Source organism: Eptesicus fuscus, chromosome 18 (genome assembly GCF_027574615.1).
Source record: "Eptesicus fuscus isolate TK198812 chromosome 18, DD_ASM_mEF_20220401, whole genome shotgun sequence".
Taxonomy (NCBI): domain Eukaryota; kingdom Metazoa; phylum Chordata; class Mammalia; order Chiroptera; family Vespertilionidae; genus Eptesicus; species Eptesicus fuscus.
Window position 1 is genome coordinate 49,637,289 of NC_072490.1, and position 22,965 is coordinate 49,660,253.

Genomic DNA, 22,965 nt, shown 5'->3' on the forward strand with positions numbered 1-22,965 from the left:
GTGTCTCTTCCTGAACCCTGGTGGCTGCCACTCGTTTTTCTCCATCATGGGCAAGCGGACCCAGGCTCAGAGCACTAATGAGACGGCTACTAAGTTTTTCAAATTCTCTAACTGCTGCTGTCGGTTATTAAATTTAAATAGTAATGCAAAAACAAACCCCACACAAACAAAATCTGCCGCACATGCCAGGAGGAGAGAAAAAGCGATTTCAACAGAAAGCACTGTGTGCCAGCTCCTTGACATTTATTAGATCATCTCAGTATCCATTGAATTATTCCGTATTTCCTCAATGGAAAACAACAATGCCAAACACTGCTCTCCGGAAAGAAGAATGCACTTACCCACTCGTTAGCAAACTTTCAGAGGGATGAGTAATTAGGAATCGAAAGAAAAGGGAACAATGCAAATCAAAATTAGGACCATCGGGCACATGAGAAAAGAAAAATTAAACAAACCATCCAGAAAGCTATGAAAACATGCAGAAATAATAAGCCATATTAATGTGGTTTGATATTCTGATAACTGGTGATCAGAAGTATTGAAAGGGAGCAAAGGGATGTGAATTAGGTTGATTCATTTCAAGTCATAATGGAGTTTTATTTGTAATTGGAAGACCTAGACCCGTGGTCGGCAAACTGCAGCTCGCGAGCCACATGCGGCTCTTTGGCCCCTTGAGTGTGGCTCTTCCACAAAATACCACGGCCTGGGCGAGTCTATTTTGAAGAAGTGTTGTTAGAAGAAGTTTAAGTTTAAAAATTTTGGCTCTCAAAAGAAATTTCAATCGTTGTACTGTTGATATTTGGCTCTGTTGACTAATGAGTTTGCCGACCACTGCCCTAGACCGAACCCCAGTGCAAAGTTGGTTATTATGTTGCCTAAGAAAATATAGTTCGGTTTCTTCACCTATAAAACACACACACACACAAAAACACACAACAGATACTACTACTACCCAGGATCAAAGGGGGAGGGGAGAAGCCAGTACAAATTATTTATGATTTTGTAATGAGAATGAGGCAGACCCTGTGTAGATATTTAGCAGGTTTCTTTCCCTTCCTTCCTTCCTTCCTTCCTTCCTTCCTTCCTTCCTTCCTTCCTTCTTTCTTTCTTTCTTTCTTTCTTTCTTTCTTTCTTTCTTTCTTTCTTTCTTTCTTTTCTCATTCAAGGATATGTTCTTATTGATTCCAGAAAGAGAGGACAGCAGAGAGAGAGGGAGAAGAAACGTTGATGGTTTGCCTCTGATATGAGCCCACATGGGATGGTTGGGGATTGAACCCACAACCTAGGTATGTGTCCTGACCTGGAACTGAACCTGTAATCATTTTGCTGCACAGAACAATGCACCAACCAGGTGCCACTCAGACAGGGCTATTAAAAAATCAGGGTCAAGTTTTTTCCTGGCAGTCCTGCTCTCAGAATCATAGATCTAGTTTGAAGATGTACTGAGGGTCTAGATGTGGAAACATTTTGTCAACTTATAATTGCAATTCCAATATTACTGGTATTTGTTGAAATTCATAAAGTAGAAAGAAAGGGTAGGGGGAGATGGTCTTATTGCTCAGTCATCTCCTTTTACTTGCCTTTTAGTTGACTAGAGAAAAAAAAAAAAAAGCAAATGGCGCATGTTGCACAGTCCTGATAAACAGAACCCACGCTGGCTCTGCTGTTAACTTCACAAAAGAATTTACTAGGAAGTGGCAGAAACCGGAAGCTAAATGCAAAAACTATCTGCAGAGTTCTGTGCTAGAAACACAGGAAGATGTCAGAACGAAGGACCTTAGGAATGTTGACAGGGCTCCCAACTCATTTTTAGGTCTTGTGATAAGATCCCGAGTCACACCCTCACCTGCCCTCACGTGACTATGCCTTCTCCCAGATTCTCTTTGGATCGCTATAAGTGATTCACATTTATGACATTAATGATGAGATTTAATTCAGAAAAGCTAGCTGTAGGCAAAAAATAATAGAATATGAAATATTAAATGAGGGGCTTCTAAACAAGCAAAGAACATCATTGAGAACAGGAACAGTCTCTCAAAAAACTTAGCTGAAACGGCAAAAAGAATCAAGAGCATGCTCTCTATGCATCACTCACGGAAGATTCAGGCACAATCTGTCCTGAGGAGTTAACAATGTCTTTTCTGAAAGACAAACGAGCTTTCTCTTCCCTTCTCTAAGGATTCCGGACGACAGTATATGGAGACACGGTGGTTTGTGGGAACCTCTCCTTGCTCTCATGTTTTCCATGCCAAAGTTGGCCCTGACTCCTCCCAGGTACTCCCACTGTCTCTCCCTTTCACTATCTATGAATATATTATCTCCACCCCTGTCCACATTTCTTTTATTCTGCTTATAAAAAAGTGTTGTTTTTTAAAAATATATTTTTGTTGATTTCAGAGAGGAAGGGAGAGGGAGAGAGAGATAGGAACATCAATGATGAGAATCATTGATTGGCTGCTCCTGAATGCCCCACACTGGGGACCAAGCCCACAACCCGGGCATGTGCTCTTGACTGGAATTGAACCCTGGACCCTTCAGTCCACAGGCCAACACTCTATCCACTAAGCCAAACCAGCTAGGGCTATAAAAAATGTTTTGATATGCTTATTCTGCTTCTTACTTCTAGAGGAAACTTTAGTATGTCATCTCCGTTAGTCTATTTCCTCATCTCCTCAACGGGGCTAGCTAGAATTATCCCTGTTGTGAATATAGAAATCACTACAAAGTAATGAAACAATGCATGGACACATGGTTTGGAAACTTAGAAGTGCTATATGGCAATATTACTGCTGCCGTGACTAATGATTAGCATGGTAGTTATGTGTATTTCTCTAAACTCATCTAAAATCTATATACCTTGTTGTATGTCAATTATAATCTCAATGAAATAAAATCCACTTTGGAGATATAGTAGGGCAGGGTAATATCTATTCTGCTTATTATGTCGCAAAGGGGTATTTATCTAAGTAGCCTTCATTCACAAACAAGTAATTACCAAATACATGGATTTGCTTTATCAATTTCTCCCAAGATGTATTTGATTAACTTTTCTGGAGCAACAGTGAGTACTCTGCCTTTACTCTGCTCTTTCTCGGGAGAGTAATTGTTCCATGCAGATGTGACGCTCCAGGAAGGAGTATAAATACTACCAGATATCGTTTAATTACCATCCCTCCCCACCCCGTTAGATTATCTTGTCACAACATTTTTTGCAGTCAGATGAATTATCCAATTTGGATACAAAGAGGGCTCTTTCTTAGTTTTGCATTTTTTCAGTCCCTTCTGTTGGCCTTCTTGGATTGGCTTGATAATAATAATTAATAATAATAATTAATAATAATAAATTATATTCTGGGGCCCTAGATCATGATATAGCAAGGGAACTACTAATCTTCAATGGCGTGGAAAGTTTGGGAAGTTCACTTTTGCTTCTAATGAGCTAAGTTGCTGCAAATTCACAATCACACCACAAAAATCATTCCACTTGACTCCCAGTGCTGCACATTTTGCCTTGTCATGGAACAGATTGTGTGTATGTTGTCTTTCTGTTAAGACCATCTGACCTTGGAAATGAGATGAAAACACTCTAGACCAAGTGAGAACGTATTTAATATACAATTTCCTCTCTATTGGTGCTTTGCAAATTTTAATGAAAAAATAAATATTTAAGATGGAAAAGTATGGTTAACAAATGTTTCAACAGCTGCCTTTAGATGCTACTTTACCCCAGTAATGAAATTCAGGAAGTGATTGAAAACTGGAGAATCTATTCTAATACTCCTCAAGGGCATTGGAATCCAGGTGGAAACAGGCATTGGTAACTAGATCTATAATAGGAGTTTAATATCAAATACTCACAAAGTGAAAACTCCAAAAAAATTAAACTTTTATCTATTCTCCCAATTTCAGGATGTTTCCAGTCATCGACTTTGGCCAATGTCGTTCTAACTGTTCAGTTTTACTTTGGAGATAAATGTCCCCGTTCTAGAAAACAGGGAGAGCTGATGAGGGACCATTCGCATGAGACTTCGCACTGAAGTTCTACTCAAGGTCACAGCCACAGAGCAAGGTCCCTCAAAGGACTTATTTCCTATCACATATTTCCAACGGGGTCTTTAGTTTGGCCTGACAAACCTCACAGGTCCCTTGAAATTGTATGTGAAAAAAGTATTTTTTCCTGGGAAATGGCTCCATAAATTTCATGGAACAACATGTATAAATCTTAACATTATGCCAGGCGAAAGAAGGCACAAAAGGCCACATATTAGTATATTCCATTGATATGAAATGCTCAAATAGGCAAGTCCTTATTAATAGAAATAGAGTGCCGGTTACCTGGGGCTGGGGAGGGAGGGTTGGGAATTATACTAATGGGTCCAGGTTTCTTTTTAGGGTGATAAGAATGTCCTGCAATTGATTGTGGTGATGGTTGCACAATTTTGTGAATATACTAAATGCTACTGAATTGTATACTTGAAGAGCGAATTTTATGGTATGTGAATTATATCTCAATTTAAAAAAATAAAACTCCAAAGAGAGAAAAATTCAGGAGGAGAAGGATTCTGGAAGTCACCCATGATTCTTAGAGATCATCCAAAACAGGTTTTTTAAGTGGGCTCTGTGAAGCCCAAGAGATGGCTCAGAGTCGCCCAGAGAAATGTGAGTGGGTAATGCCCCGACTGCATCCAGAAATTTTATTCGTTTCACATGCTGGCCCCCTCTTTTCCTTCCCCGGTAAGATCTGAAGAACTGATTCTGCAGCTAAAAGCAGCCTGAATAAAACTAGAACAGTGCTATCATTTTACAGATGAAGAAACCGAGGCCCAAAAAGGCTGAGTCACTTGACCAGTTCTAGTGGGCAGAACAGCCCGGGTGAGACCCCTAACTAGGAGGCTGTCCCCAGCCTGAGCCTTCCCCAGGAGGCTGACCTTCTTGCCTGAGCCCTCTCCTTCACTCAGGTTTGGATACTGAACTCCCGACCAGTGCTTCTTACGGTGTGGTCTCTAGACCAGCCAGTGGCATCAGTATCACCAGAGAATTTGTTAGAAATGCAAACTCTTGGACCACACCCCAGACCTATTGGGAACTCTTGGCGTGAGACCCAACAATCTGGGTTTGAGAAGCTCTCTGATTCGTCGGGTGCACTGACGTTAGATCTGCTGCTCCAAATCGCTCACCTGCAGCAAAGGGAACCGGCAAAGAGAACCCCTTGCATGTGACCCAAAGCCTAGAACATAACCCCAGGGAAAAGTCCCCAACCAGAAAATCAGTCAGGGGCAGAGGCTCACAAAAGTAGTGGAGGAAGCTGATGGGGGGGGGGGGGGGGGGGGGGGGAAGGGGGAGAGAAGGAGCTTAAAGATGATCTTGCCAGGAAGAGAATACCACCAACCCACATTTAAAAAAGGAAGGTGCCGAAAGAGAAAATAAATAACGAATAAGGAGCAAATATAATTTAGTAAAAAATTCTGAGCATGTAGGGCTGGTATCGAAAGATCTGATTTAGGAGCAATTTATGCCAATTGGCAACAACATGAGAGTTGCCAGAAATGTTTTTGAATTAATTCTAAATTGGTATATGAATATCTAGCTGGCTTAAGGCCATCAGAGGAAAATGATCACGATGGTCTTTAATCAAGCCCAAGTTGCTGTTTCTTTCTCCTTTACATTTTAAATGCCACTTTGGAACTGGAAACTTAGCAAAGGACTAAACTTTTGGTCAGGGGAGATGCACAATCAATCTCAGGAAAAATCTCTGTGATTTCTTAAAAATTCAGAGCCTGCTGCTGGGGACTGGGTAGCAGGGTGATCCAACATTACAGATCCTGGAAGATGCTAGATTCGAAAAAGAGAGCTCTCCTGCCGTCCAGATGTTCAAAGTGATAAAATGCACTTCAAATGTGAAAATGACTTGCATTCTGGCAAACATCTGTTGGAGATACCAGCCTAATAAATAAGATCATCAAACATCATTGGACTTAAAGGATCTTAATGGCCATCCCAACTCCAGCCAAGAATCACTACCAAGTGACTGGCACGCTCATTAGCACAAGCCTTAGACATTTACTTAACAAACAGACACCAAACATTCATCTGCGGCTTAATCTACAAATGTTAGAGTATATTTCAGAAACTAGCAGACTAGTGTAGATGGAAGGAATTTGTGAAGTTTCCTTCTACATGATCAATGGCGGGGGGGGGGGGGGGACGCGTAAGGGAGGAGAAATCTATATATATATTTTTTACCTCTTGGCCCATTTCCATGCTGCAAAGTTTTGTTGATTGAGCTTTGGCATCAACCATAACATTAAACATGGTGCATATTGACTGTGGGACTCGAAAATCTGTTGATCGACTGGTTTTTTGCAGCTTAACTTCAAATGCAATCCTGGTTCTATTAAAACAAAGTAGGAAAAGACCAATTCAGCATTCAGATGGCAGCAGGAGGAGGAGACATTTTCTGAGAGGTTAGTGGAAAAGAAAATTGAAGGCTGTAATCAGTTTCAATCGACAATGACTTCACATGTGTTCTTTTAAATATGACTTTCCCAGCTCAGGAAGGCCTATTCAGGGAGACAGCCATGCACACCCTTCTTTCTCGGCAGTGCACGGGACACCTGTAGCTCGGCGTATTTCTGTCTATCGCTCACATGCTATGGAGAACACTAATTGCAGCAGAATGAATGATTGAACAAAAACCCAATTATAGCATTATAGCATATGTAAGTTGTCTCACACTGGCAACTGCCTACCTTGAATCCCTTCATTTAAACCCTGCCCCCCCCCCCCCAAAAAAAAAAAAGCAGTTTCTAATCTTCACAATCTCCTGGTGGGAAAAAAATCTTAAATGACACTCATTGTTTTATTTATTTATTAATTTTACCCTGGCTTTGAAAGAGACTGAAGTAAAAAAACAACAACTAATATATTGCTTTAAAGACTAAAAAATGAGAAGACTACCTTTGCGGAGGAGAGTGAAATCAGGAGAGGTGGTAAGGAGGGACTTACACTATGCTTGCTTGTTTGTTTGCCTTGCCATGTCAATGCTTTATTTTGCAATAAAGAATACATTATATTGATAAGTAAAAACGTCATACTATACTTCCCAATTCAAGACCTGAGTAATGGTGGAAATTTACTGTGGCATAATTCTGACTTAGGTCAAACTGCGATCCCAGCAATGTGCTAACTGCTCACGGAAGAGCTCGGTCCGACATGGCCAGCTGGTGCTACAGGTGTGAGATCTCATCCTTGATATCAGCCTGCACAGGGGCCCAGTTATGGTTTGAAAGGTTTCAGAGAAGCGGGTCACATCCTCGTCACATGTCTTTAGAGAAAAGCACCTGGTTAGTAAGTGATTTTACTAAAGGTCCTTTGTCCAATGCCTCTTTTCAGCATTGTCCCCGTCAGGTTCTGGAGATCACGCAGCCACCAGGAAGGCATCGCTTTAAGAGGCATTTGTAGCAGTTTCCTAACAGTGCAGAGAGGGACCACACAGCTAGCTAGCTCGGAGAGGATGCCAGCTTGCTAACACACCCTGGGTGCACAAGGGAAGCCAAGTATAATTTCTAAGGTTGGAAGCCCAGCTCTTAAGAAAACTACTAAAAAAATGCCTTAAAACACTCCTATATATTATATGATCATGTTAAAGATAAATGTATCTTGGCTTCTAAAGACTCGGTGCACTGATGTAGCTTTCTAATCACGATGATCATTTTAAGCTACGCTGCAAATACATCATTTTCTGGTTTTGTGCAAAGGAGGCCTGATGGGGACTGAGTTGGACAGGTCCCTGTGCTGATCTTCTGAGGCTCACTGGCCAGTCCCGACCCAACTTGAGACAGGGAAATGCTAAATCTATCCCTTACAATGAAGTAATCATCTGCTGCTTTCACAGGAGAGCTGCTCATAGCCCTTAGCGTGGGGCTGTGAAAACAGGAAGCCGGATGCAAAATTAATATGACCGAGAAGGCTCTACGGGACAAAAGGCAGGAACGGAGAGGTCACTTAATCCAGCTGACTCTCTTTGAGGGCAGAGTTCGGGCGCCGTGTTTTGTGTGGAGCACAGCGCCTGATGTTGACTAGACTAGAGGCTCTGTCAGGTTCATTACGTGGATGATGTCATCAAGTGAGTGATTTCACTTTCTTAGAAACTTGGCAATGAGGAGTACCGATGGACGCTGGGTGTTGCATATTTACATCCATGAAATCATGTCCTTACTCTCTTATCCTAGAACAGGGGCCCTTTATTCTGTCCCAAAGAGGAAAGCCAAGGTTCTAGACTCTCCTACTGTGGGCTCTATGTCTTAACACACCCACGGACTGCTGCATGCCTTACCCTCTGACTCAGGCTGTCTGGGGACGATATTTCCACTTTTGTTTGCTCTTGTCTGGTCTGTGCTTAGACTGGGGCCTTAACTGGAAGGGACACCAGGGTCAGGAGTACATGTGCAGGCGACCGACTCCTAGTAATAAACAGTTACTTAACAGCTACCATGTGTCAAGCATGATGCTGGGACCTGGGAGGGGCGAGGAGCTCAAAATGAATGAGATACACTGCCTGCCGCTGAGGAGCTCACACTCATTGAGTGGCTGACCCACTATCCCACCTATCTGTCATCTCCTATTATTATCTATTCAAAGGACTGGCTCTCCAGAGAAGGGCACGCGTGTCTTTCTGTATAACCGTGTGCACAGATCAGAAGCTATTGGGCCTTCATCCTAATGCTTTACAGTCCCAGGGACGACCAGGGAAGAGCTTTGTCCGAGGAGCCACTTTGACGAGCAGTTTTTGTGTGAAATGGTTCAGCCATAGGAAAAGATCGGCTTTTCCTAAAACTGAGTCAGACTCTGTAGGAGATGGTGAGAGTCAAAACCCTAAGGAAACATTTTGACCTTGGGGTTGAGAAATAGGCCTGCCTTGGATTGCAAGAGTGGGAAGAAAAGGACAAAGCGCAGCATCTGGATCACCGGGACTTGAGTTTCCTGAGGATTCTCCATAGCACGTTGCTCTTTCTCTAATTCCTGCCAAGAAGCTCACCTACCTGCGACTATGTCATTTTTCTGCCTTTCGGTTCCAGTTTTGATGCTATTACATCCCTTTTCTTTTTCCAAGATACAACACGATGAATTCGGAGCACTCCCAGCCAAACCCAGTCCCCAACTCCCACAACTGGTCCATCAACTAAATTACACAACATCTGGAAATCCAAGTGTCCTGTGATGCTTGTGGTCTTTTATTTTTTTTTTAAATGAGGAATAATAATGGAATTGTTGGGAACTGGCAAAAGCACTTGGACATGTGTCTGGGGATAGACAGGGTGATGATAATGGTGTCACATCGGAGGCTGTATGGATACAGACACTCCATGAGGGAAGGGTGCAGTCCTTGGTACGCCGGGAACTCAGTACTGTGCCTGCAGAGAGGAGGCGCTCAAACAATTCCTGTAGAAAGGATGTGTGCTGTTCTCCTTGCCTTCGGAACAGTCTACCTGGGGACTGCAAGTGCAGTCTTCCCACCTCAATCCCACACTCCACAGGGACAAAGCAGGCAACATGTCTCATGCCCTCTTGTTGATATCTAGTTACATTTTGCACAAGACAACTAGTAGCTGGCAGGTAGTACAGGCTCGGTTCACATGCAGAGAATGAATGATGCTGCAGGTCCTGCCCACATGGCTGGAAATTCACTAGATTCCTGCTCCTGCACTGGATTCGCTGGCTCAGGAATAGGATGTGCTTCTTTGATTTCCATCTAGCTGCCCACCACGCATACCGCACTCCTACATTTAAAATATGTTTACTAAGTATTTTGTGCCAGATGCTGCTAGATGTCAGAGATACAAACAAGAACCGACATGCAGTCTTTCCTATGGAACTCAGTGAAATAACAGCCACATCGTTTGCTTGGGGCAGATGTGGGGCAGGTGAATAGAAGCTGGACTTGGGTAGCCACCACTCGCACTGACTTTGATAAGCAATCACTTTCTCAAAAAAAACCCTCCAAATTATGGCCAATCAGCCCTGCCCCGGGCCAGTGTGTGGTGGGAGAGGCGTGCAGAGATCGCCCAGGCAATGGGCTTACCTTTTGACACAAGATTCTATCATGTCACTTGCCATCAGCTTCAGCCGTTGCTCCAGGTGCTTCCCAAACTCTTCCTCGGGCCAGTGTAAGTCCCGAATGAAGGTCTGAAGGGCATCGAGCTTCCAGAACAGATCCTCTGAGGTGCCTGATCCGTTGCTGGCAGGGTAAAAATAAAAAGCCAAGAGTCACCCACTGGCCTTGGGCTCTGAAACGCGGACACAAAGACAACTGGGACTAGAAGGCTGGGGGCAAACAGTAGCTTCAACATACAAAACGACGCGTGTTGGCGGTGGAGGTGGGGGCATTCTCCACCGGCAGATTTTGAGTTTTACCATACATGACCTAGTCGGCTTTGTTCAGCCAAGTATTCAGACCAGTGAGAAGTCTGAGGGACGTATTGCCCCATAACGGCCAGGAGAACAGTGTATGGTAAAAATCAGCCTTCTTTTAATAACCACATTAACACATGTGATGATTCAGATGAAGGCCACGAACCAGAGGGAGAAGTAAGTCTCAACAAATAATAACTACATGGCAACATGCAGTTATTAAAATTCGGGCTTCATGCATTTCCCCAGCTCCCCTCCAGACGGAGGCCTCTTGGAGACTGCACAGACTTGGAGTTTTAAAGGGACAGTGCTAACAAAGTGGTGAGCGAGGACCTGCTTTCTCTCTTGAAGAGCTGGAGAGAAGTGGGGGTGACTCAAATTGAGACGAGTCCACCTAGGATACCTTGAATCCATGCATCTGTTCAGATTGGTTATTATTCCAATAGACCAGCCCGCTGCATAGGCAGCCCCAGGATGAGGTTGGGGGTGGGGAGGTGAGTGGACAAGAGATATTTGCAAAGCTTGTGTTTTTTTTTAAAACCATTGCACCATCTTACCCAGTCCAGATGGAGGAATTGGTCTTGATTCCGTTCTGTACAATGATGTGTAAGAAACTTTTACCTGGGGCATCCACGGAAAGCCTGTGTATGGGAAACGCTCCATCTCTCACCCTCTTGCCCTTCTCTGGCTGGCTTTCCCTTTTGTAACAATCCCATTTGGAGCTCTGAGGGGTGGCCACCTCCCACCCCCTTCCTCGCATACCACTAATGCTAACACAGTAATTTATAAAATGTCCAACACACCATGCATTACCACTTGTTCTGACATCGTCTATAGAAACAGATGAGAGTGGGTGTTTCTATTGTGACAGATGCCAGCTGCATTGAATTAATGCTTCAGAGAGAAATATAGCTAGTGCATAAATGCATACACAGCTACTGCGGGGTGGCGGGGGGATGCTCCCAACATGCCGAGAGGGAGCCTACGGCCTCGACCAACAGGGACATGTTTTCAAGGACAGACCAGTCTGAGGTCAGTACGTAGACGTATCTGACACGGAGGAGCAGGTAACATGGAAACACGACCTTCAAATGAAAGGTGGCAAAGGAGGAAACTGGAATTATGAAAAGATATAGAATCAGGCATTTCCTGGTGGGCGATTGAGAATCTAGGCCTTCTTTTCAGATACTGCCATATGCATTGCTCCAAAGTGGGGGGACGCTTTGTTTCTCCACGGAGGTTCGCCTTCCCCCTTATCCCATCCTAGGCTTGGGAAAAAGAAACCCCAACTTTGTCTAGTCTAAACCCCGTTTTGGAACTGCATGGTTGTATGTTTTAAATCATTAAGTACATATGAATGCAATAATTGGTATTTATTACAACAACATTTTGACACCCATCTGGTTTCAGAGTTTCAAAAAATTCTTCTAGGGTTTTTTTCTTTTTCTTTGAAGAGCTTATTATTAAGTTTTGACATGAGGAAAAGAATATTTTCTTTTTATTTTTAAGATAAACTGTTAATGTTAAGGCAATAGCACCAAGATTATTTTGATTGCTGAGCAGTTACCAAAATGTGTTCCCACTCATGCCTTAATTAATCGACAGAGACCATTATCTGCTTTATTACAATGTCTTGATTCATATCTTTTCAAAAACAATGTCACAGAGCATGCAGAGAAGAAGGTAAAAAGCTTTCAGATATTTATTTTTAATTATTAACAGATAATACCTAATCTAACTTTTAATATAGTCATCTTAGCATGAATATGACTTATGGTGTTTTTTTTTTTTTTAGATTTTTTCAGATATAAATTTTTAGAGGTTGTGATTCATCTTTAAAAGAGAAACAGACACCCTGACCCTCTGATTTCATTGTGAACTTGTGAACAAGCTCAGTTTTTAAAAAATATGGGCAGCGTTGGAGGAGCGCGGCGGAGCAGTGGCTCTCAGGTCCCGTGCTCTACCTGCAGCACAGCACAATGGAAATGTCCGGGGCCATCGTGACGGATGTGCTTTCGAGGTTTCAAAACCCACTGCCAGTTTCAGATCATTTTTTATTCCTTTGATACTAACACTTCCCTTTGAAAACGTGCCAATTTATTCTTTCAAGAAAAAGCTTATCTGGCCTATAATTAGCTGTGGTCTAAGAAAAGGATCAAAGGGGCACCGCATCGCAAAGCCTTATTTCACTCATTAAATCATGCACGTGGTTCTCATTTCATTTCCCTGAGGTGGAATTGAGAGGTGCTGGATCTTCTTCTTGCTGAGGAAAGAGAGGATTCATTTCCAAAGCCTTGGGACAAATGGCTGCTCAGCCTCCGTTCCCCTGACCTGCTGGCTGGCAGGAAAGGGATGGCTCGGCCTCCAAGGAAACAAACCCCGCGTGGCCCTGGCATTTATACAGAGTTTCTACACTCAGACCACAGGGGATACCGCTACCCAAAAACTTCATTATTTGTTTGTTCAGTCTTGCAGTCTCGCATTTAAAGACTTTGCTACCTAGGTCTCAGCACACAGTGCTACATGATGACCTGGGAGAGTGTTGTTACGCACATGACTGGGGCTTGATCCATTCAGAAATTTTCAGTTAGCCCCCAACGTCCTGCGACTATAGCCTGCCATTTGCTGACACCAGAAATACACTTTCTGGTTTAAACAGTCTCTGGGAATTATTTATTTATTTAAAGAAAGAAAGCTCCAGGTAGGCGTGCTTCCCTCTTAAATTTGGATCAGGCCAGAGATGACGGGTCAGCCCATGAAAGAGGTTTCCTGGACTATTTCTGGATGGATAACTCCTAAAGCCATGCCACCTGTATTAAAAAAAAAACAACAAAACAACAAAACATGGGCAGGATCTTTTTGCAAAAGAATTCAGGAAGTGAAACATAGTCCTCAAGCATTCAGTGGGCGTAAGAAAAATTGTTAGTGCTGTATATATAGCAAATATCTTACAAACACGCCACATGCCAGAAATAAACAATATTGTCTCTGTATGATCAGCAAAATATGTCTAATTATCCCTCTCCATCTCTGTTATATGGGATGTATAGAAATAAACAAGACATATCCATGCCAAGATCACTTAAATTTAAATTAGATCTAATGTGAACTGAATACACACTCAGCATCATATATAGCAGCCATCCATGACGGTGCCGAAAAAGTAGGCATTTGTGGGATGCCTAGAGGGATGTTAACTGGTAGATTTGGTACTTTGGGAAGGTTCACATTGGGTAGGTTCACATTGGGTAGGTTACTGGTTAAACTCCTGTGGAAGAAACAGACAGAAAGAAAAAATACCATCACAGTGACAATGCAGATGAGGCAGAAGCACACAACAGGTGTAAATAAACTGGCTAAGTCCACAGCAAGACAACAGCGACACACTTCAGAAAGTAGCTGACAGATGGGCAGCGGTGGTGTGGCTCAGCAGTCAGAGGAAATGACAAGAGTTTAATGGAGAAATTAACCGCAGAGTAACTTAAAAGCGTGGATAGTCATGGACACCTCTCCACCATGATCACATATTTCAATGCCTTTGTGCAGGGTCTGCAGCTTCCAAGTCCATGGCCATGAGCCTCTAGAACTTGTCCTGTGCTAGAAACTTGAAGTTCGTGGAATCCTTGGCATTGCTGTGGCTGAGGGTGCTGAGGAGTAGCTGGGATGGAAAGAAAGGGCGGAGCACCTTATTTTTCTTACTTTTGTTTGTAACCTATTTTTGATGGAGGCACATTCCTTGGGCCAGATATTAGCTACACGATGTAAGAGGAAATGTACCCACAAGGTGGTGGAGGACAGAAAGAGAATTCTCTCCAACCGCTACTTCTGAAAACAGCTGTGTGTGCAATGGGGCATCTAGGTTGATGGCAAAGATGAAGAAATTGTATCAAGAATGTCTGGCTTCAAATAATTTTACAGAATACTTGAAAACAACGGAAACGTCCCCTCTCAAACTAAGTCCAATTAAAATGAAGAAATATTGACACATTGCAAATGAAAAACACACACACAAATTTAGCTCTTATAGTAAATTCTTTGGCCACAAGTGGATTTAAAATGTGGCCTCATGTTATAGCGATTGCCCTCAAATGTGACATAGAGACCTTAGAATGAATGGCAGGGGGTCCTGGGGTGTTGAGGGGGGCTGTTTGTTGATGTGTGTGGTTGTTCTATAGGTGTTTTGAGTTTGTGAAAATTAAAGATGTATTTTTCTGTAAGAAGTTAAAATTTAAGTTAAAAATGAATAAATCATTTAAAAGTGTGACTTTATAGAAGCTTTTTGTTCTTGAACAAAGATCAATCAACTGATGTGATGAAAGAGAGCGGAAGGGCTTTTTGACTGGAGAGAGAAAAATAAAACAAATCAATAACCCCAACTTGAGTCAACCGTGTCTCTTCCAAGGACTGTGTCATATGCTGTCCCAGGCTGGCATCGTGTGACTCTGTAGTGGCATTTTAAGGGTGTTCATGCAGCCAGAGTCACTGGCACGGTGGAGCCCAGCCTATGCATCTGAGAGGAGCCTTCCTGTGTAAGGAGGGTTGACAGCACTTTGGCAAAGGAGTTGAGGCTTTCTTTTTGGATCTTGCAGGAGAAGAGCGAGTTTGCCAAAGCAGATCTGCCCCGGGCAAGCTGTGTTTGACTAACAGAACTCTTGCAAGGGCTGGAGCTGCCTCTGGGCTTGCTTAGGGGGGCAAGTCAGAAAATCTGGCCCCTGTAGGTAGTCTGGACAGGTGTCTCCCTTTAGAAACAAGTTCTTCTTTCACAATGACAACATAGCTTGCAGATGGAAAAACCTGGCTTGTAGATGGAAAAACATAGAATGCAAATTGCCAACCTGACATTCTCTTCCTTAAGGGACACAGGTGTCTCACAGGTGTGTCCTTTACCCTTCACAGGTGGGAAAACTAATTGTGCTTTTCTACCTGGGACTAAAGGGTGCTCTTGTGGGAACGGTCAAAAGAAGAAGCTAAATATGACAGTTCGGTAGAAGGGAAAATGGCACTTTCTGTTGACGTTTCTCTGTTTAACTGGGAATTTGCCTTCGCATTCAGTCCCTGGTGGGTCTCAGTCTTAAACACTGCCACGTAACAAAACCGTTGGCGATTTCCACTGAGACATGTGTAAGCCCACATAAGCACATGTGATCATTAGATGAGGCACACACTGAATAATGATTGAGGAATTAGGAGAGCTTTAGAGATGGCAGTGTGGAAAGTTAAAATGTCAATTCTGAGCAAATTAAAAGTAGCTAGAAATGAATAACATACAAATGTATGCAAAAGCAACTTAATTTAAACATATTAGTGGATGGTGGGTACACAAATCAGAAATGAGCTTCGTCTTGCACACAAAAATTAAAAAATACTTATATTAATCAGAACATATTGTACTTGTAAAATATGATATTTTGGCTGGACTGCTGAGCTGGACTCATAAAACATTTCCTTCATGTGACATATTATAATGCTCTGCTTTCAGAAGGCTGAAGCATGCTTGATATTTCTGCTCTTAGCAAAATAATATAGTGCATTACTAAGGTTACTAATATTTCATTTGGATATTAATAACATATTAATAATTAGAGAGGCAATTCCAAGCATTATATACATGTGGATCTGCTGATGGATATAACCAATTATTATTTTAGAGGGCCCGTTAGCAACTACCTAAAAAGTCCATCATGCTTCTCTGTGAGAATCATAATTGGATATCTGTGAATAGTAGAAGAAGTGTGAATTGCAATCCTCACATCTGATACATGTTAAAAATTAGACTCATTCATTTTGGGGATGTGCTGAAAAAAGGATCACTCCCATGCATGTCAAAGGGCTCCATCTCTGGAACATTGGATTAGAAAATTCTCATCTACTCGCTCCCACATGGATGAAAGCTACAACTATGTGGGCACCTCATCATTTCTGCTGATGGCAATGACTAGAGTGAGAGTCATTCCTTGTTTCTGGAATTGATTATAATCGAGACTGGGTCTCCCTGCAGAGATGACATGGTTGGGTCTTCTCTCAAAGAAGTTTTAGGTTTATGGATGGGTTAGAAGTAAGATACGGATGTCTCCTATGTTATCAGCCATTTGTTGCTGAATATATGTAATACATCTTGTCGTCTCTCGGTGCTCTGGACACGAATGTCTCTCTCCGTGCTTATTCTTAAGTCTGATTCCTCCTGTGGGGCATGGGCACTCTGAAGTCTCAGAGCTTTGAGCAGTATTTATCAACCTTTTATTCATTATCATCATTGAACCACCCACTGCCTTCCCCATGAAAATGTACTAGCACCAATATACTGCATGTGAATGTACGTAACAAGAGCAAGATATTTCTTCCCTCCCCGACTCCAAGAACCAATTTGCACCAGCTCTGGGAGCTGTAAAGCCCCTGTTTAGAATGCACAACCTGGAGAATAAAGTTTCAAACTTCCTGGGATTTTAGAAGGTCCCACACATTTCTCCAACCTTATTGCTTGCCTCCTTTATAATCCATGCTGGCCCAACAGGGCGTTGAGTTTCCATTGCACACCCCACTTGCCCCCGTGTTTCTACTTCTGCTCATGCCCTTTCCCAGCACCTCTGCGCCTCTTGAAATCCTAGGCTTCCAGCTGTCTTTCATGACTCTTCAGGGGAAGTTCATCCCCTTCCAGGCTAAGCTCTTCCTTATGTTATTTGGTAAATACAATGGTGAATATTTAAAGTCATTTTTCTTGCATGCTTGTTGTTCAGAACCAACTAGATTGAAATCACCAACAGGGGGATATATCTTTTTCTTCTTCCTTCCCCATAGTTTTTCTATTGTATCCTTACAATTTTCAGTCTATATGGGTTCCCTAATAAAGGTCAGGTAATCAATAAATACTCACTGAACACCTATGTCCCAGGCCCTGTTCTAGGTGCTAAGGAGGCAATGGTGATTAAATGTGAATATGGAAAATCACATTTTCTAGAAGGTTAGTGTTGAAAAAGTCTTGGGTATTCAAAGTCTTTGGTTTTCAAAGAAAGATACTGAGGCACAGCAAGGACTGCTGACTTGTCCAAGGTGACCCAGCACTTTGCTGGCAGAGTTGGGAGTCTGACTGTGTGCCTACAGCTTGTCGGCTTCAAACCAGGCCATCTACATATTGCTAAGGTGTCTTTGGGCTGACAGTTTATTATTTGTTAAGATACTGACATCTTTGACAATCTGGAAAATGATATTATTTTTTAAAATAATTCCCATATGTATACTTCAGGCAGAGAGAGGGAAAGTGCATTTAGAGAAATGCAGATTTTCCGTGTATATACAGCAAGAAGCAGGGTTCAGCTCTCCCACTCAGAGTCATCCCCGCCATGACACTGGGATTCCCTGTGCCTGCAGGTGTTCACCTGGAGATCAAGAGAGGATCTGCCAAGGAGAGGGTAGTGTGGAGAAGGTACTAGGCTTGGCAAGCTTTGGATTAGACACTTTCTAAGTTTTCTTCCATGATGACTAACAGCGAACCAACTCTAAAGAGCTGGTGGAAATGTTGTCCATCTGCTAGTTAGGACCAAAAGCTGATACTCAGGGCTGCCGGAGGGCTGTGCACACCTGCCCCGCTTGGGTGGTGGCCCGGTGACATTTCCAGGAGAGGGCTCCGGGCTCCAGCTCAAGCCTGGCCTGGGGAGGCTGTCTGTCTTCAGTTGTGGCGAGCAGCTAAGTGCTAACATTCTCTGCCAAAGCACAGAGGTTCTAACCGTGACGCTCTCTGGCTTGATGGGAACAGCGATGAGCCTCCCTTCGCTCTCCTTGCAGAGGTGGGAGGTCATCACTCTAGAGAAGGCAGCTCTAGGACTGAGCCTTTTATCCTTCCTGCCAAATAACTTGTACCAAACCCTAATGATGATGATATTTTCTTTTCTTTGACCATATTTCAAATTAAGAAAACTTGAAGAATATTTAAAACCTGTTTTTAGCGAGCTTGTCAGGATGCTGTTTTTCTTTAACATTTGAACACCAGTTCTCAGGAAGGAAGCTTTTACAGTGCATTTTGCAGTCATTTAACCTATTATCAGATACCTATATTTATGACTTTTGAAAAGTGGAAGAACAGAACTGAGCATAACAAATGTTTGAAAGAAAGGCTGTGGTCTCTCTATGTGTGTGTATTGGGGGATCATGTGCCAAATTTCGAAAAGATTGAGGAAACCAAATCTACTTATGTAAGTCAGTTTCTTGTTTTGAGTAAGTTTGATGAAAAACGTTCCAAAAAAAAAATCATTCTTTTCTTAGAAAAACATCCACAAAGAAAAATGAATCTCTGCTTCTTTATCAACCCCCTAGCTGGTCAGATCAATGTTTGTTCTTACTTTGCTTCTCTTCACATGGAAGGGAGTACAGAGAGACTCATTCCTTTTAGCATGTAAGCATGTCACCAAGATCCTTCCCCTTCGTTTCCTGCTGACCATTCTGCAAATCTGTCCCAGGGTATCCACACTTTGTATACAAATCCCCTAATACAATACGTGGTTTCCATGAATTTTAATTTAGCCTATGTTTTAGTTGGCACTTTCAAATATATCTACATACTCTGAAGGGCATATCCTATTTAGCATGAATTGGATAAACCATAATCATGTTAAAAGCTACATAAAAAATACATCAACATAAAATATTCTCAGGTTATTATTTATGACTATTAATCCTTCACTAATTTTCAGACCTTTAAATTACTGATCCATGAGTTCAAATTTTATTTTGTTAATCACTTTGTTGTAAATACCCAACAAAATATTCCCACAGTAAGACCTCCAACTGTGAAAATCAGTTTCATTCTGTCTTTACTTCTGACAATATTAAGAATAGTCAACATTTTAAAAAAGAATTAGCAGCAATTTGCTTGATGTCTGAAGAATTGAACAGATTATAAAATGGCTTTAGTGACCTTGTCACAGAACTTCTCAACAATTCTTGGACACCGAGTAGGGACATTTTTAAAAGTCAGTTTTGTAGATGAGAGAATAATTTCATTGCCTTTGTTAGCCTTCTGGCTAGTGCAGTGGTCGGCAAACTGTGCCTCGCGAGCCACATGCAGCTCGTGAACCACCGTTTGCCGCTCTGTTGACTAATGAGTTTGCCGACCACTGGGCTAGTGAGTGGAGGGCGAGGCCCTCGTTCTTGGGCCCTTTAAGAAGCAGTGCAGGATGCCAATCATTTCTTCCCGTGCGTGTCCACAGTAGTAGCCTCCACATCTAAACCCAAGCAAGCAAATGCTATTTCAATATCATAGCTATTTTCAAAATGTGAATATTACTCATTTTAGCCTTTTCCTTCACAATAGTTCTTTAAGCACAACTGTAGGAATTACAGTGAGCATTAAAAAATAGAGTCCCTTGTTAATCAAGGGACCCAGTTTTATTCTCATGAGTTAAAAGTCACAGGGCCATAGTAAGAGACGGAATTGAGAATAACAAGCTCAAGTCCAGATTTCTTGGTATGTGTTTGCAAATAAAGAGCTACTGCCTAGTAACCTGCTTGCAGTAGGGTAAGTTAAGACACTTCCTCCCCAGCTCTGATGTGGCAGGAGGGCTGAGAAAGCTAATTTGCATTAATTTCTCTAGGAGACCCTATGTCCCCAGAAAGCAGAGTCTGACACTGCCTTCCGGCATCTGGAGTCCGGCCCTCCTCCTTGCCTGGGAGTGGAGATGGCAGTGAATCCGCTAGACATTTCAAGTAGATTCCCCAGGCAGTGTGGACATGCTAAATTCACAGTCCACAGGATTTCCTGGAATTTGTCCTTTAGATTGATATCCCATTACAAAAATGAGTACTGTGGTCAAATAACCCTGGGTTAAGCAGAGTTAAGCAAGGCTCTGTATTACTATGTTAGAGTTTTGAAATACACTGACTGGTTGCTTTGTGGCTCCCCAGGAGACAAGGGTGTGGAGTGCATAGACGTTTCTAACCGTATTTGTCCACAGAGTCCTTTTCTTGAGGTACGTCTCAAAGGCTTAGGCCAGAGAATGGCAAACTATGGCCTATAGGCCAGTCTCCTGCTTTTCCAAATGAAGTTTCACGGGAACACACGTTTATTCCTCTACCAATTGCCTATAGCTGCTTTGGTGCTACAACAGCAAAGTGGAGTTGTGACAAAGATCACGTACCTTGAAAAGCCAAAAGATTTATCACATGGCCTTTCATGGAAAAAGTTTGCTGACCCCTTGTCTAGACCCTGTGGAACACACTTTGGGAAACGTTAATTCCTAGGGAAAACATCATTGGAATAAGATACACAGTACAAATACCACAACCAGGGTTCTAGCCCTTATTCCTTATTTATCCTGTGGAATAAAACAAAGATTTAATTTCATAAAACATTTATCAACCTCTTTCCCACTCCCCCTTTGGCCAAGGAGACCATACACATCTGAGTTAGAAACACAGCCAGTGTTTGCTCTCCATCACGCTAACACTGAAAACCATAAGACACCGTTAATCCACTTCTGTATGACTCTCCAGCTATTTGCACCCAAACTCCGATGGTATCAAAAGAGGTTTCCTTACTTGACTGGTTCCCATGACTCCCGCTCAAAGCCCCTGTGAATGGATTGTGCAATTGAGGACTCCATCAAATCCACATATCTAACCACAAGTGGGGCAAACAGGTCTTGCAGGTGTTTGTGGAATTTTCCATTGCACAAATTATCTAGAACAGAGAAGCAAAGTCTTGGTAAGGGCCCGCAGTTGCTTTGTCAGCATACAACATACACACAGAGAGGACTGTCTTCGACATTAAATCTATGGCTTCTAAGAGAGCCCCTACCCCCCCAAAACAAGAGAAAGGAAAAAGTTCAGGAACAGCATCAAAGTTCATGCTTCAATCTGTGTGGGAAGAAAATGGAATTCTAAAACATTTTATCCATTTGCGTCCCTCTTCTCAAAAAGAAAAACAATCATTTCCCTTTAAAAGCAACAAAACAGCAACCGACCCTCTTCTAGGATTCCTTGCACCCACTCCCTTCCTCCCACGGTGTTACCAGGAGGAGAGACTATGCTACCCTTCCTTCATCACTCTCCCTGGGCAGGAAGGTCCACTTTACGGCTCTGTGTTGTGTAAGATACTCCAAGATGCTTAGGGTGCTACTTAGCTAGACTGTTTTTTTTTTTTTTCATCTAAAAAGCAACTTTGGATAAAAATTGAAAAATGTGAAGAGGTTAATTAGCTTGTTCCAGAACAAAAGAACCCCACGGACACCACTCCTGACACTGCTCTGGGGTTCCTCTGCTTAGTTAAGAGCGGGCTTCCCTGTCACAGAACATTGGTTGGGAGAAAGTCCATCACCTGTAGGTTTGTTTGTTTTTGAATTAATAATGAAACTACAAAGAGCTATGTCCAACCTGTAGTCTGTCTGGGATACACGCATTTTAACAAGGTGCTCATCTGCACACGACTTAGGCAGGCCAAACAGTCGAAGGCGATACGTACAGTCGGTGCGCAGAAAGTCATTCAGCAGCTGGAACAGTGGGAAACTGTCCCACGTGTCTGGGGGCTGCACCTCTAACGCTGCATCCATGTCCACCGCGAAGAGTGACAAGAACGTCTCGGCGTGCTCCACCATCAGGTCCGACCACCACGCAAAGGCCTTTGAAATTTGGCAGAAAAACAACAGACAAAAAGGCAATGAGCTTCTCGCTCCCCAACATGAGGTGGGAAGTGAAGCCCTCGCTGGCCAAGGTTCAGTGTGCATCAGCAGGGTTTGGTAGTTTTATTGTAAAGAGAACAGCATTTTTTATTCAGCTGGGCCTCTTAAGCGTCCCAAGGCCATGCTTTTCAGGATTCCAGTCCTGCCTTAGAGAGTCTTTTATCTGACCCACTGGTCAGAGGACTCAGCTGTAGCTGTGACAGACGTGGAATTTCTGTTCCGTTTACAATAACTCAGTATGTTTTGGGTCATGCTCTTTATCAGTGTTGTTGGCTGGTTCTTGCTCTGAGGTATTAGAATTTGGGAGTTTCTTCACTGTGTTTATGGGTTTTCTGCTGGTCTAACTTGAAAATTTGCAATGAGTGTTCACTTAGATCTACACGTGTGGGGCTTAATTGTCTACAGTCTCATACAAGGTCGATGACTCGTGTTTCTCCACGCATTGGCAATGTTGCTCCTCTTTCATACCAAGGCAAAGGAAACCATTGTTGCAATTGTCACAAAACGTTTGAGTCAAAATCTCTTTAAGTGGGGAGCCTCTGGTTTTATATTCTGTCTGTAGGGAAGATCAGGCTTACTCTGGGAACCAGTAAGATGAGGACTTACTTTTCTACTTTTCAGGGGAGGGGTGTGGGGTGGGGTTGGACACATATGTACATTGAAAACCAAAAAATATCAGTGAAGTAACTCATTTTCATGCACGTGGGTCCTTGGAAATCATTGTGCAGGGTCTCGGGGCGACATTCACATCGGACTGGGCCAGATGTGAATGCAATTCAAAGGCATGCATGCATGTTGACTAATCATTTCTGGCAGGGAGCATGCAGAATGAGTGGCGGTCACAGGCCCTTTTTTTTGCTGATTTCAAAGACAGCAATAAAACAAAAAC

At 42.7% G+C, this 22,965-nt stretch overlaps 1 protein-coding gene across 8 annotated transcripts in view; it reads right to left on the reverse strand.

The window, feature by feature from the left end:
- The window catches only part of CADPS (calcium dependent secretion activator), a 468,003-nt gene that overhangs the window by 68,252 nt on the left and 376,786 nt on the right, over window positions 1-22,965 (reverse strand). For 5 of the 8 annotated variants that reach the window (XM_054729907.1, XM_054729908.1, XM_054729905.1 and 2 more), the window contains 4 exons: window positions 21,860-22,016; window positions 20,938-21,079; window positions 10,082-10,237; window positions 6,244-6,391 (listed from right to left, as the gene is read on the reverse strand). In XM_054729907.1, coding sequence (XP_054585882.1) covers window positions 6,244-6,391; window positions 10,082-10,237; window positions 20,938-21,079; window positions 21,860-22,016 — 603 coding nt within the window. Of the gene's footprint in view, window positions 1-341; window positions 357-6,243; window positions 6,392-10,081; window positions 10,238-13,531; window positions 13,679-20,937; window positions 21,080-21,859; window positions 22,017-22,965 lie in introns of all 8 variants that reach the window. The other 3 variants (XM_054729904.1, XM_054729906.1, XM_054729900.1) reach the window with 3 other exon arrangements.